Raw genomic sequence first — 14380 nt, 5'->3', positions numbered from 1 at the left:
GCCCTCCGCAGATTGTACGACGCCGCTTTGTAATTGTCCATGTAATTGTCATCTGACGTTTCTTTGTTTATGTTTTTCCATTTACATGTTGTTAAGTAAAACAAAAAAGATTATTTTCTGCAAATACAACATGGCTAGGGAGTGAATGGAGAGAGAGCCACGGAGAAAGTGTCCCCCATTACACAAGGTTTCGTTCCATACTGTTCCATAAGGAGACGTAAAATTAAATAAAAACACGCTGTTCTGGCCCGATCAGCTATCCCCATTGCTGGCTGGTGCATCGCTGGTGCATCGCTGGTGCACTTATCTCAGTACCATCCGAGAGGTAGATAGGTGTGCAAAATGCGCCCCAATTGCTGCCTCTGTGCCCCCGGCAACCTTTGGGATGGTTCCCTAGGCAGCCGCCTATCTTGCCTATAGGAAGAGCCTATACCGACAAAATTCTGAGCCGGGTACAGCCTAAAAATTGCATACGCTTAAAACAATGCACAAAACAATCAATAACTTTTATAGATGCTAATTAAATCAAACAATTTAAATCTACAATCTCTTTCAAACTGCACTTCAATAAAAAAATAGATCAGAATAAAAGTAAAGACATAATTCATTTTTCTTGTTCTGAGTTAGAAAATGCTACTCTGTCTACTCAAAATAAGGAAATATAATACAACCCAGCACTCCCAATCAGCAAAATAGAAGTGATAAATATTAAAACAATATTAGAATTTGAGAGCTCATGGCTTTCTGGTACTTGAACTGTCGCAAAAACATTTCACGGGAGGGAAGGCGTAACATATTTTGGAAATGCAAATTCACAGATTGAGCACCGCCCACAGACTTTGAGTGACCATAGCCACAGCCAACACAGCTACCGAAAGCATCCAGCCAAGCGACCAACAAAGCGACGTACATCGCGACGCATGCCATTGGTTGCTCACGGAGCTCGGCCCTACTGAAGACCGGACCGGTATACAGAAAGAACGCATCGTGGTCGTGCGGCACCACTGGTTAAAATGTTTTTTTCCACGTTCGGCAGCGGAAAGCCAATCAGTTGGAACATTCTAAATCTGACCTGATGTCATTGTAAATCGGCCATCCCACTCTCTAAATATCGGCATCGGCCAATGAAAAACCTGTATTCGTCGACCAGTAGTGCATGAACAAATACACTTGCAGATTCTGCTTCCTCAAGGGCAAAAAGAGGCAAATAGACGGAAATGCCACAATGCTGCCTTCCCCAAATGTAGTGTTAGGCCGCTTTCACATGGGACACGATATGTGCTGCACTTGCCGCTTGGTGGAACCCAGGTGCAGAGCTAAGCCCTTCCCATAGGAAGCGGTGTGCCCTGCGCTCAGTATAGCGCAGGCATGCACACTTTTGGGACCGCTGTCATTACTTTGACAAAATAAATATTGTTTATAGTATATTACTTAATGTTCAGTTGGCTTGTATGAAACATTACATTAATTATATTACAGTATTTTGTCTTCAGATCTTATTTTAATAACAGGGAATATCATCAATATCAATGATCATGTCTTGTAGTTAATATTTATTGGCCATTGGTCATATATCGCTAATCTCCACTGCATTTAAACACATACCTGGTCTGGCCACTTGGTAGGAAACCTGTTTCCATGACAGGGATTTTCTTTCCAGGTCCCAATGAACCCATATGGACGGGTTGTAGAGGTCAGGGAATTCAGACACCACCACCACCGTCTTTTTAGTCAGAAGGGCTTATTGGGATGGGAGTACTATGTACCACACACAAGACACTATGTACTAGACACTACAGACTATGTACTACATCCTTGTTTCCAGGATCAGCTACAGCAGAAGATCCTGTGTCCAGGGGTCGTAACCTCTCTCTGTGCTTCACCTGACGGACTGTACCTGGCAGCAGGGATCAGCGAAGCCCTGTACCTGTGGGAGGTGAGGACCTCCACGCAAAAACCTGCTCCACTCCACTGACACCCCTGCTACACCCCAACCCCTGCTACACCCCACTGAGACCCCTACTCCATCCCAAACCCATGCTCTATACATGCCCTTTCTACACCTCAACCCATGCTCCACCCCACAGAGACCCCTGCAACACCCCAGTCCCTGCTCCAACCCAGTGACACCACTGCTACACTCAAACCCCTCCTCCACTGACACCCTTACTACACCGACCCCTGCTCGGCCCCACTGGTACCCCTGCTCCACCCCACTGACACCCCTGCTCCACCGACTGAGACCTCCCCTCCACCCGACAGAGACCCCACGGCCTGTTTTTACTGTAAAGGCTGTCAGTGTTGTTGATCTGACCACTGTCCTGGGACCCCTGTCATCTGACCTTTGACTCTAGGTGTCCTCGGGGAACCTGCTGGCGATCCTCAGCAGACACTACCAGGACGTGACCTGTATCACCTTCACTGACGACAGCAGCCATTTTGTCTCTGCGGGGAAGGACAACCTCGCCCTGGTGTGGAGCCTGGCCAGGTACCTGCGTACAAGCACACACACACACACACACACACACACACACACACACACACACACACACACACACACTCGTACAGCGGCTCATCTATTGATCCCAGATGATGAGTTTCTCTAAAACAGATCAGATTTATTTATGTATTTATTATGGGCTTGCCACCTCTGTCTTTGGAGGACAGGTTTCTTCATTTATTCATATACTCTATATGTATGTATGTATGTATGTATATTAGGGTTGGAGCCGAATACAGTATTCGACAAAACACGAATAGTGTTTTTTGACAAATATGTGTTTCGTACAAATATTAAAAAATGTATTTGTGTTCAGGAAGAAAAAGAACTGTGAGCGAGGTGGGTGTTTGTGCTCCACCTGCCTGTGCTGACGTGACAGGAAGACAAAAGGAGAGGGAGGGTGTCTCCCCAGCAAGATCGCTGTCTTCGTTTCATATCAGTAGAAACAAACAAAAACAAATAGATCCAAAATAAAAACACTTTTTTTTTGGCGAGAACCGAAATGTGGACCAATGTGGCACAGTGGACCGAAGATCGCTCCCTCTCCATTACAAATAGGCCACTGCCATCAGGGAATACTGTTGCCATGAAGGAGTGTACGTTTCGAAGTAACATCCACATGAATGCCAGGACCCTCTATTGAAAATTGAGTAATGCTGCGAACGAGAATGAACCAGCAACACCAATAACACACCAAACACTCCCGGAGCAAGGAGACATAAACTCTGTGTGTGTGTGTGTGTGTGTGTGTGTGTGTGTGTGTGTGTGTGTGTGTGTGTGTGTGTGTGTGTGTGTGTGTGTGTGTGTGTGTGTGTGTGTGTGTGTGTGTGTGTGTGTGTGTGTGTGTAGGCATACATGGTTGTATCTGCTGATGGAACTTTATTGATTTATTAAATTAATCAAATCTGTAGATGGTGATGAAGTATGCACATCTCTTCTGCCTCCACTGGGGGGTGCCGCCAGACCGCTGCTGCTCTTATCTGGTAAACAGCAGAGTAGTTACTTAGCAATGGTAGTTAGGTTCCAGGAGGTTCCAGAAGGGTCTAGGTTCCGAAAGGGGCTAGGTTCCAGGAGGTTCCAGAAGGTTATAGGTTCCAGGAGGTTCCAGAAGGTTCTAGGTTTGTGGAGGTGCCAGGAGGTTCTCGGTTCCAGGAAGTTCTAAGTTCTAGAAGGTTAGTAAGCATCAGGAAGCGTTAAATAGATATTAAATACATTTTAAATACATTTTCACATTCTGCTTGGATTAAATAACAAATTGAATTAACAGAAGGATATATACTGACTCTCCATTCAAATTGGAGTCTGGTTAGCAAGAAACTGCTACACTGTCAGTACCGTACTGTCAATACTGCACTGTCTGCACCGTGAGTCCTGTACTGTCAGTACTGTCAGTAATGTACTGTCTGTACCCTACTGTCAGTACTGCACTGTCTGTATTGTCAGTACTGTACTATCTGTACTCTGTCTGTGCTGTCCATACTGTAAGTACTGTGTTCTGGTTGAGAGCTCCTCTGGTACCAGGATGTTTCTTTCTCACTCACTCAAACTGACAGTCTGTTTGTAATAAATCAGTTTTTTAGTCGTGTTCTGATATGGAGGTTTGATCTTGTGGGTGGGGCTTGGAGATGGGCCAGTGGGAGGGGCTTTTGGTGTGTGATTGGTTGTTCTGGCAAGCGTCGGCCCCGCCCCCACCGACCAGAGTGTGAATGAGCTTCAAAGGACTAATCCTGTTCTGAAATCATGCTGTGCTGCAGGGAATTACTCGTATTTAATACTGAAGTACTGTCCTTCCACTGCTTCTCTCCATCAGAGAAACTAAGGATCAGAAGGACAGGAAAATAGAAGGGAAGACGGCATGTTGTTTATTTCTATTGAACTGGAAATATAAAAAACAAATTCGCCCTGCAAGGAGGAAAGAATGGATGGATGAGTTGAGGGAAGGATGGAGGAATGCAGGGATGGCGAGTTGAACTGAAGGCGGGAGGGATGAAAGAGTGAATAGACAGCGGGATGGATAAATGGAAGAATGAATGGATGGGTTTTGGTAAGGATGGAGGGATGCACATGAATTGAGGGAAGAAGGGATGACTATTCAGAAGGATAAAGGGGTGAATAGACAAAGGGATGGATTAATGGAGCATTGAAGGAAGGATGGAGGGATGCAGAGTTGAATGGGGGGGGTGGATCGAGGGCTGAATGTTCAGAAGGATGGATGAATCGACTGATGGATGAAGGAGAGCACAGGGTGGCACATGAAACATGGAGGATGTTGTCCTGGTTCTTCAGCTGTTTCTCCTGAGGACCCTTTCGGCACTGAACCTCCAGGCCTGAATAAAGTCTTACCATTTTATTTAAATGAGACCTTTTATGTAAAACACACCTTTTCAGTGCTTGTGCACATACATTTGGGTCTCTGATGGGCCTACTAACACACAAACTAAAATCAATGTCAGTTTTTTCAGAAAACTTGTGATCCATGTGTGATCAGATTTGTCTCCCAAGTCTTTGTCACGTTGGGTCTCCTAAGAATTTGTACCCCCATCTGATAACTCCACCCATGGCTTGAGTGCCACCGCTAGCGGGAGAAGAGCTAAGCATGTGAAGTGCTCTGTTGTTGGCTGTACAGACCAGAACAAATATTTTAAAAGAAAGAGGAATTGATACCAACTGTTTGTGAGCAAACTGCAGATGATGGAAATGCAATTTTTTAAGAAATAATTGTGTATTGTGGGTAACGTTAATCCGCCTCTAATATGAGTGGCGTTCAACAACTGGATTGCTTCTTTCTCGCCTCAAATTTGTTCAGAAACATGAGGTGAAATAATTGAATGTTTACAGACTTCATACAACCTGGAACTCAAGCTCAAACCCCATTGGCTCACAGAACCCAGAACTTGTGCTCAAGCCCCATGGGCTCACAAAACTAGGCGCCTCAGGAGGGAGGGGCCGCCCACTGAAACAGTCCGTCCTCAAACAGGATGGGTTAGAGGCATGTTAGAAGTTACAGTGTTAATTTCAACAAACAAACTTCAAAAACATGTTTTAGGGACCCAAGATACCTATACTGTATTTACTTGTTGAAAAGGAGCATAATGGGCCCCCTTTAAATCCACAAACCAAAGATTAAAACATGGTGTTTACAGATGAATGTTTGTTCTATTTTTCGAGGCTGCTTTTGGGAGATGCAGCTGAAACATTTGGATGTTGAGAAGCCGGCCTCTGATTGATGCAGAATCTTGTTGCCACAGTGATTAACATGATGTATAGAGTCCTTCCTGTTAAACACTTCTTACTGCTGCCATAGTCAACATTGGACGTGATATACAGTATGTGTACTACGTAATATACTTTGTAACAAACGCATTATCAAAGTACTATTACATTATTACTCAGTAGCGCCTCTCTGAGCTACAGAAATTGAAGCTTGGAAATTTGAAAAGGGATCAAGAACAATTCCCACAGAAAACGGAGTCTGTATGTGTGTTAGATACTACTGATTGAATAAATATATAAATGTATAAATATAACTGTAGATCGTTCTGCTATAATCTGGGCTCAAAGAGAAATCCAATCTGTCGTAACAGGCATGAAATCTGTCGATAAGAGCGATTCAGACTGAGCGACCTGCCTGTTCCCAGTCTCCACATCCCATAATACTGTGCTCAGTTTGTCTCCACATCCCATAATACTGTGCTCAGTTTGTCCCCACATCCCATAATACTCTGCTGTGTCTGTCTCCCGGACCGAGCCGACATTTCCCACCGGGCCGTGGAAACACATTTTTTTTTTGGGAGCACATCTAGGGTCATCTGGAGTTTTTATTCACTTTGTTTGGAAAAAAGATCACTCTGATTGGAGCTGCCGAACCATGCGTGATGCTCCCCCCGGTACTAAATTTCAGCATTACAAATGAATATATTTATTTGAATATTAACAATAATAAAGCATACATATTTGAAAGGGATTATAGAGGAATATCTGCAGCCCTACTCAACATCCCATGATACTCTGCCGCTAAGTCTGTCTCCACATCCCATAATTCTCTGCCACTAAGTCTGTCTCCACATCCCATAATACTCTGCTACTAACTCTGTCCCCACATCCCATAATACTTGGCTGTTAAGTCTGTCTCCACATCTCATAATACTCAACTCAGTCCGTCTCCACATTCCATAAAACTGTCAATAAGAGCAACAGTATTTCCTGCTCAGTCTGTCTTCACATCCCATAATACTCTGCTGTGTCCGTCTCCAGATCCCCAAATGCTGTGCTGCTCAGCCCATCTCCACATCCCATAATACTCTGCTGTGTCTGTCTCCGCATCCCATAATATTTTGCTCAGTCGGTCTCCACGTCCCATAATACAGTCTGTATTGTACGCTGCGTACAAAACCGCGGCGTGCACGCAGCGATTGCGGCATCAAGCATCTCATCGCACATCACTCTTTATACACTATATATACACTATATACACTATATATACACTATATATACACTATATACAATATATACACTATATATACACTATATATACACTATATACACTATACACTATATATACACTATATATACTATATACACTGTATACATGTCATCTCATCACCGTTCTCAGTCTCAGTCTCGTTCCAGCAGTCTGTCAGTATTAATTACACTAGCGTTCGCAATGGCCACGCCCCCTTACCGTGTAATTACACGGGTCCTCGCTTATCAACCAATTTGCTGAAAGACCTGGTCCTAGAAACAGAACTCGGTCGTTAAGTGTGGAGTACCTGTGTTCAGTGTATTTTCATATACAGTGGTACCTCGACTTACGACTGTAATTCATTCTACAAGAATGGTCGTATGTTAAAACAGTCGTAGGTCGAAGCTATTTTTCCCATATGAATTATGAAATCATGAAGGGTGAAAATAAATAAAATACACAGCACAATCACAGTAAATATGAAAAAAATATCGATAAGCCACAAACTATGTGCACACACCATCTAGGTCGCCCGCTGACTGACTGACTGACTGACTGCTGACTGACTGACTGACTGACTGCTGAGTGGCCACCGACGTGCCAACGACAAATTTCCATGCTCGTTTCTTGGAGCAATCGGTCGCAAGTCGATACAAATTTTTGCAACTATCGCTACTCGTATCTTGGATTAGTCGTAAGTAGATGCAGTCGTAAGTCGAGGTACCACTGTATTTGACTTTCTATTTTTTATTTTTTGGCTATTTGTGCATATTTGCCTATTTTCAATATTTATGGATATTTGATTAATGACAACTTGTGGAGGATCCAACCAGTTCTATCCAGGAGGAGAGCAATCTCTTAAATTAATCAATACAGTTTGTAATAATAATCAATTGTAATGCAATAATAATGGAGTAATTCAGTGATCAGCAATTGATCAATAATAAACAATTAGTTCTGTGACTGACTGAGGCTCTGATTGTATTGATCGTGAAAAGTGGCTTCCTGGATGGAGGGGGGTCTAAATCAGGGATGGGCAAACTTTTTGGCTCGAGGGCCACGCTTCGTTTTTAAAGCTGACCGGCGGGCCAGACCATTAGTAGATGAGGTGAAAAATGAGCAAGCATAAAGTGTAAAATATATGTGAAATCTTTTTCCTCTTATCCCATTTTTTAATTAATAAATTCATTTTCAAATAAAAAATACAACAACTCCCCATTGATGGATTTAATGACAACAGTGTTGCTGGTCGCCCTTTTTTTGCCAGCGCATCAAAACCTGGTGCCACTTTCGTTGTGGAAATTCGTAGGAGAGCGCTCAGGTGTTGATCAGTAAGCTGGGCTCTGTGGCGTGTTTCGTTTATGTTCATCACACTGAACGTCTGTTCACACACACATGTAGAGCCAAATAACACCAGCATCTTCTGTGTCATCTGTTGGGTGTTTGAAAACTTTGTCTCATTCAGTGAAGAATAAAACGTATCCAGTTTGACGGAGCTGAACTTCTGCTTGAGGACAGAGTCAGACTGGAGATCAATCAGCTCCAACTGTATTTCCTGCAGCGCTGCCTCACAATCGAATGACAGGGGACATGACACCAGCTGAAGTGACTTCTCAATCTTTTCAAAATCAGAGACTCGGCAGACTCTCCGTGCAGGTCGTCCAGCGATTTACTGTATTTGCTGGCATGTTGGGGGGCGTCTTTCAGCGGCGGCAGCGTGGGGAAATGCGCAAATGATTAGTTTGTCATTTGTTTAGAGAACAAAGTCAATTTTACCTTGAAGTCTTTCACCTTTTGAATACATGTCGTCTACAAACTGAAATTTCCCTTGTAGCTTCACGTTCAGATCTTTCATGTGTGCCAGGATGTCCACAGCGAACGCCAAATCACAAAGCCAGTGTTTGATTTCAGCTCGAGAAAATCATCGGCTTTCCCCATTATCTCCACGATTTTTTTCGTCTGGTCATTTTGTTATGGGTGATGCATACGTGAAGATCAGGTAAAGTGAAGAAGAGTGACTTGACATCAGAGAAGGCCCGGCAATGTGCCATCTGGTGGTACCGTTAAGTATTACAGGAAAGTAACAGTGAAATGAATACTGCAAATTTAAATATATTCTAGGATTGTTGTTACTGTAAATTCCTGACGGGCCGGATTAAACAACGCCGCGGACCGGATATGGCCCGCGGGCCGTAGTTTGCCCACCCCTGGTCTAAATTATGGATGACAGCTGGAAAACATAGATTTATAAAGCAAAATAATTACTAAATACTAAAAAAACGAAATAATTGTTGTGAATAATAGTTTTTAATAAAAAATTTAACAATAAATTAGAAGCACTGACAAACTCTTATTTTATTGATAAGTCCTCTCTTTGCTGCATTTTTTTCATGTTATTATTATGAATTTAAATATTAGTAATTTAAAATTTTCAGTTTCAATTTCAAGAGCCTAAAGAGCAACTATCAGGTTTTTTTTTGTGATTTTACACCTTTGGCTCATTGAGAATATGGTTTGAAAAACATTAGAAAAGGCAAAAATACAGAAACATGTCTGTGTCATGGTGATAACGGGGGTGGTCATAACGGGGCATGGCAATAGCAGAGTGCTCGTCAGTTGCAGTTGAGTCACTTTGTTTCACTGATATTTAGGATGTAAAGTACTGTGTTTAGGATTTATTATTTACAAGTAAATTTTACACAAAATCCATTTTTTTACAATATAAAGTCCCATCCCAAATTAGACCGTGGTAAACTTAAAGAGAACAGCAGAGAGACGGGTTTTGTTTCATTCAATGTCATCACTCTGAATTTTCACAGATTTCTTTCTCCCACATGGACCACGTTTTAGTGTTGGGAAGCTTGTGTATCATTCATTGATTAAATGAATTTAAAAAAAAAATACATTCAGGTGCCTGCAGCTGTACAGTAGTACGCACTGTGTGTACCATTAGAAATTAATCTAAAAGTCAGCGTCTCTCTGTGAGGGACCCTGCGGCCTCACCACTCCCATAAGGAGACCCGGTAGGAGTGGTTGGACCGGGTCTTCCACAGTGGAACAGTCTCTTAATCATGTTTTTGATGTTGATTTCATACAAGTAGGAAACTGGGAAATACATCTAAAATTAAAACACACTGAGCATCATTGTGGCACTAGCTCTGTCCTGTCTCCCCTACATGACGTCACATTTAAGTCGAGGGCAATATCAGCTTCTAGCTGGCCGTGGCAAACTCCATTACAGACTTAGTCCAGCTGTAATTCTAAATAAAATATTTAAAAAAACTTCTTAAATAGACTTACGGCATCATTTCCCCACATTACTTCACTTGGGATTCCAACCTGCAAGTTACTGTCTAAAGCCTTGCTTTCAGTTAACATGCAAAATAAGTTTAATAAAATTATTTTTAATTACCCCCCCCCCCCCCCCCCTTGCTCTCTCTTCCTCTCGCGCTCTCTCTCTTTCTCTCGCTCTCGCTCTCTCATCATGTGATTAATTGGATTAATCCAGAGTGATTAATTAGGGGATGATAACATTCTGTCTCTCCCTTCCTCCCCCTCTCTCCTCCCCTCAGTGTTGTCCAGCGGGACCCAGGTCGGGGTTCTGATCCGCTCCACGTCTTGTCCCGTCACACTCTGCCCATCACAGACCTGCACTGCGGCATGATGGGAATTCAGGCCAGGGTGGCCACGGCCTCGCTGGATCAGACTGTCAAGGTGAGGCTTTTGCCTGGCTTAAGATTCATATTTTATAAACAAAAAAAGTGGATATTTCTCAACATAGTTTAAATGTCAAGCTTTTTGGTAAAAATAAGAGGAGCCCTGTTCTTACTACAAGAGAATATAGAATACTTAAGAAGAAGAAGAATAATATACTTATGAATGTGCATGATAATACACATAATAAATAATAGTATTCATAATACTAAAATACATAAAACTAAGCGTTCTGATTCGACACCTCCGATCATGTGACTTGAACATTGAAAGTAAAATCCACGTTCTAAAGCTGTAAACGCAGGATTTCAGAGAGCAACAGCATCCTGCTGGGTCATGTGACCTCCAACCACTGCTTTGATTGGTCTAGGGTAAAGTAAATGAACAGATAAGAAGTTAAACGATAGATTGGAAGAAACTAATTAAAGAAGGGGAATCACTAAGAGAGTTCCTGCTGCAGAGGATTAGATAAACTTTCCGAACAGAAAATTAGTCTGACGAAGGATTTCTGTATTATTCCATAACATCTGGATTCTGAGGTTCTTCAGGCCTGAACCTCAGGTCCTCACCACCTTCTAACAACAGAATATGGAACAGATAAATGACAAGAAAGAGGTTCCCTCGTGTGGAGGTTTGGGGTCTATGCCTCGGACAAACCGGAGACATGGAGATTCAGGACGTTATCATCGAAACCACACGCTGAGACCCATGTTGGACTGAAGACCTCCTGAAAGGACAAGAACAACAACACACCATGGTCTAAGGAGGTCTTGGTCCTGGAAGCATGTCTGAGGAGGAGGAATCAGATTCCTTTCTCGCAAGCCCTCTTCAAAGCACTGGTCTGCTGGAGCTCCATCTTGGTTTTGATCTTCCTTGTTCTGCTTCAGACTCAGGACTCAGAAGAACTTACACATCCCTGCTGCTCAGTCTGTCTCCACATAACATAATATTCTGCTGTATCCGTCTCCTCCACATCCCATAAGACTGTGCTCAGTCTGTCCATCGGATATTACAAATAAACAAATTAACTGTGTCTCTTTGAAACAGAACTGTGTTTTCTGCAGCACCAGTGTGACTGCAGCACGACATGTAACAAGAAATTATCTAATTATATTATCAATAACTAAATGATCAATAAGCAAACATTCACAAACTATGGCGAGAAACCTGATGAGGATCTCCTGATCCTGCTCGGTAAAAACATAGTAAATGGTTTAATCTGAAGAATGAGTCATCATGATAATCAAAGAATATTCGATATATTGATTATCAATCACAATTTCTAATTTTGATGTTTAGATCCCAGTGACCGTTATGGGGAAAAGTTTGATATCCAAACATTACTTCAGTTTTTATGATGAAACTTATATGAAATATATCACAACATTTTGGTTAGGGATCGACTCTTGCAGAACCTCATTAAAGAAGGAACCGGTTGAAGCTGTGGAAGCTTCTGGTTCTATTGCTGATTGACAAGCCGCTCTGACTTGATTGAAAGGAAGCTTGCTGATCAATACGGGCGTCCTCAGATGTCCTCCAGGGGGGTGACTATGCCGTGTCCTCAGTTAAAATACATGGGAGTGTAATTAGCAAGGCCTGGACCCAGCTATGGCTCTGATAAGAGGCTAAAACAGGACCTCTCATTTGGGATGTTTTCCAACTTCCATATCAGACATAATATCAAAGTGTTTTATGATTTTCCACCAGATGGACTCTGTTTCTCTGGCTTGAAGTCCTTATGAAGTACATACTTTAGCTTATGCGGTACTGTGGTTCTGTGAGCGTTGCAGTTCATAGTGAAACTGAGTTCAGTATCTTCAGTGATGTTTTCCGTTTGACTAGATGTGGATGTTCAAACATCTCAAGACCTTTTAATGTCACTTCTATGGATCTAAGAGGCGAGGTGAAGCTGATACAATTGCAGAAGTAGAAAACCCTGATATTTGGTGTATTACACTGGATCTGTTTGAGATGTGAGGAGGTGAAACCGTCCAGAGCGTAAATCTTCAGGCCCCTGGTGGTCCACATTGATGCTGAACCCATTGCTAAACAGCTGAGCCGTCAGATGGTCACCTCAGAAGACGATCCTTTAGTTCGTTCAGTTCTAAACTGTCTTCTAAATTCTACATCCTGAGGAGGCTGTCGATATGGAGTCCGACTGGACACCCTGTTTAAAGTAGGGCAGAGGCCAGAAGGTGAGCGCGGGGCCTGTTACGGTGGCAACCCAAGGACCGCCTGGTGGACACCAGCAGTGAGGGAGGCTGTCCAGCTAAAAGGAGTCCTTCAGGAGTGAGGGGATGGAGGAATGAAGTGTACTGCTTGAGCTTTGACAGCTGGATTACAGACTCACCAAAATACATATTTATTTATCAAGATAAACATTAATTGAATTAACACTCATCACAATTTTAATCCAGAGAGCACTGCCTGTGTGTGTCAGTACTCTTACCACAGTACTCTCAGTACTCTGAGTATCCACAGATTATCTTTGATGTTTTTCTCTAGCTGAATAGTTTTTCTTGTGTTTTCTTCATCCTGAGATTCCGTTCAGTCAGGAACCAGTTAGAGCTGGAATACAATCTCTCGCTCTCTCGCTAGCTCTCCGTCCGTTTCTGTCTTGTACTCGCTCTCTCTCTCATACTCAATCTCTCTCTCTCTCTTTCTCTCTCTCTCTCTCTCTTTCTCCAGACTTCCTTTAACACTCATTCTCCAGACTCTTCCTCACATCCTGCTCTCTGATAAACTCTGATCAGATAACTGTTTGTCTTCGGGGGGAACACGGTTTTTCACAGCTCAGAAGACAGGGAGTGGCTATAAAAATATAGTGTATTCATTTAAAATATAGTGTATGAAAATATAATATATAAAATTATAGGGTATAATAATATGATCTAATAATAAATAGTAATTGGTCTCCTGGCTCCTAGACTGGTTCCTAACTCCTAGGCTGTATCCTTGGTCCTAGACTGGCTCCTCGCCCCTGAGCTGTGTCCTAGCTCCTAGAATATCTCTTAGCTCTATCTCGACCCATTTTATTCTGTAGCTCAGAAACTTTCCTGCTGACACATGAGTCACAGGGTGAAGTTCACTGGAGTCAGCTCTGTTGCTCGAGGTTCTGGCTGAAGAAAAGGTGGAGGTCAACACGGAACGGTGGTGGGACCTCACAGCACAGTAGGGAGCTTGGACCTCCCACGAGATCCATCCATCTTTCCTTGACATGCAAGTGCTGGTTCCTGTAATGTGGCTGGCTAATGAGAAGCATTATTCTGTATTGAGGAGATAGCAGGCTGTCTCGTTCTCATGTAGGCCGTTAAATGAATACTTGCGCCTGACCTTGTCCACATACTCGTTGTGATTGATGCCTCAATTATGAGCTTCATGTCGCAGAGAGATAACCTCTACCGCTGAGACTTGGAGCCTCAGGGATGCAACCATCTCTGACTCTGATGTGGAGGGGCTTCTCACTCCGTCCTCAAGTTAATACAGTTCCCCGAGTTCGTCCAACAAACCCCTGCGTTAAGATCTGATTTCAGCACAGCTCAGCACTTGACTCGGACAAGCTGTGATGGACTCTGTGAAGCTGGTCACTCTGAGATGCTGGACATTCAGATGCTGCACTTTCAAGGATACTCAACACTGAGTTGTGAACACTCTGAGATACAGGACACTGTGAGATGCTCTTGAATGCTTTTTATTAATTTGGA

General features: G+C 42.9%; 1 protein-coding gene across 1 annotated transcript in view; it reads left to right on the top strand.

Moving 5' to 3' along the window:
- wdr18 (WD repeat domain 18) overlaps window positions 1-14380 on the top strand; it is a gene marked incomplete at its 5' end in the record, with an annotated part of 32109 nt that overhangs the window by 3074 nt on the left and 14655 nt on the right. Inside the window, 3 exons of the mRNA XM_080000173.1 lie at window positions 1826-1936; window positions 2355-2488; window positions 10535-10676. Of these exons, the coding sequence (XP_079856299.1) occupies window positions 1826-1936; window positions 2355-2488; window positions 10535-10676 (387 nt within the window). The remainder of the gene's footprint in view (window positions 1-1825; window positions 1937-2354; window positions 2489-10534; window positions 10677-14380) is intronic.

Source organism: Zeus faber (genome assembly GCF_960531495.2).
Source record: "Zeus faber genome assembly, chromosome: 1".
Taxonomy (NCBI): Eukaryota; Metazoa; Chordata; class Actinopteri; order Zeiformes; family Zeidae; genus Zeus; species Zeus faber.
This window is presented reverse-complemented; position numbering and strand designations above follow the sequence as displayed.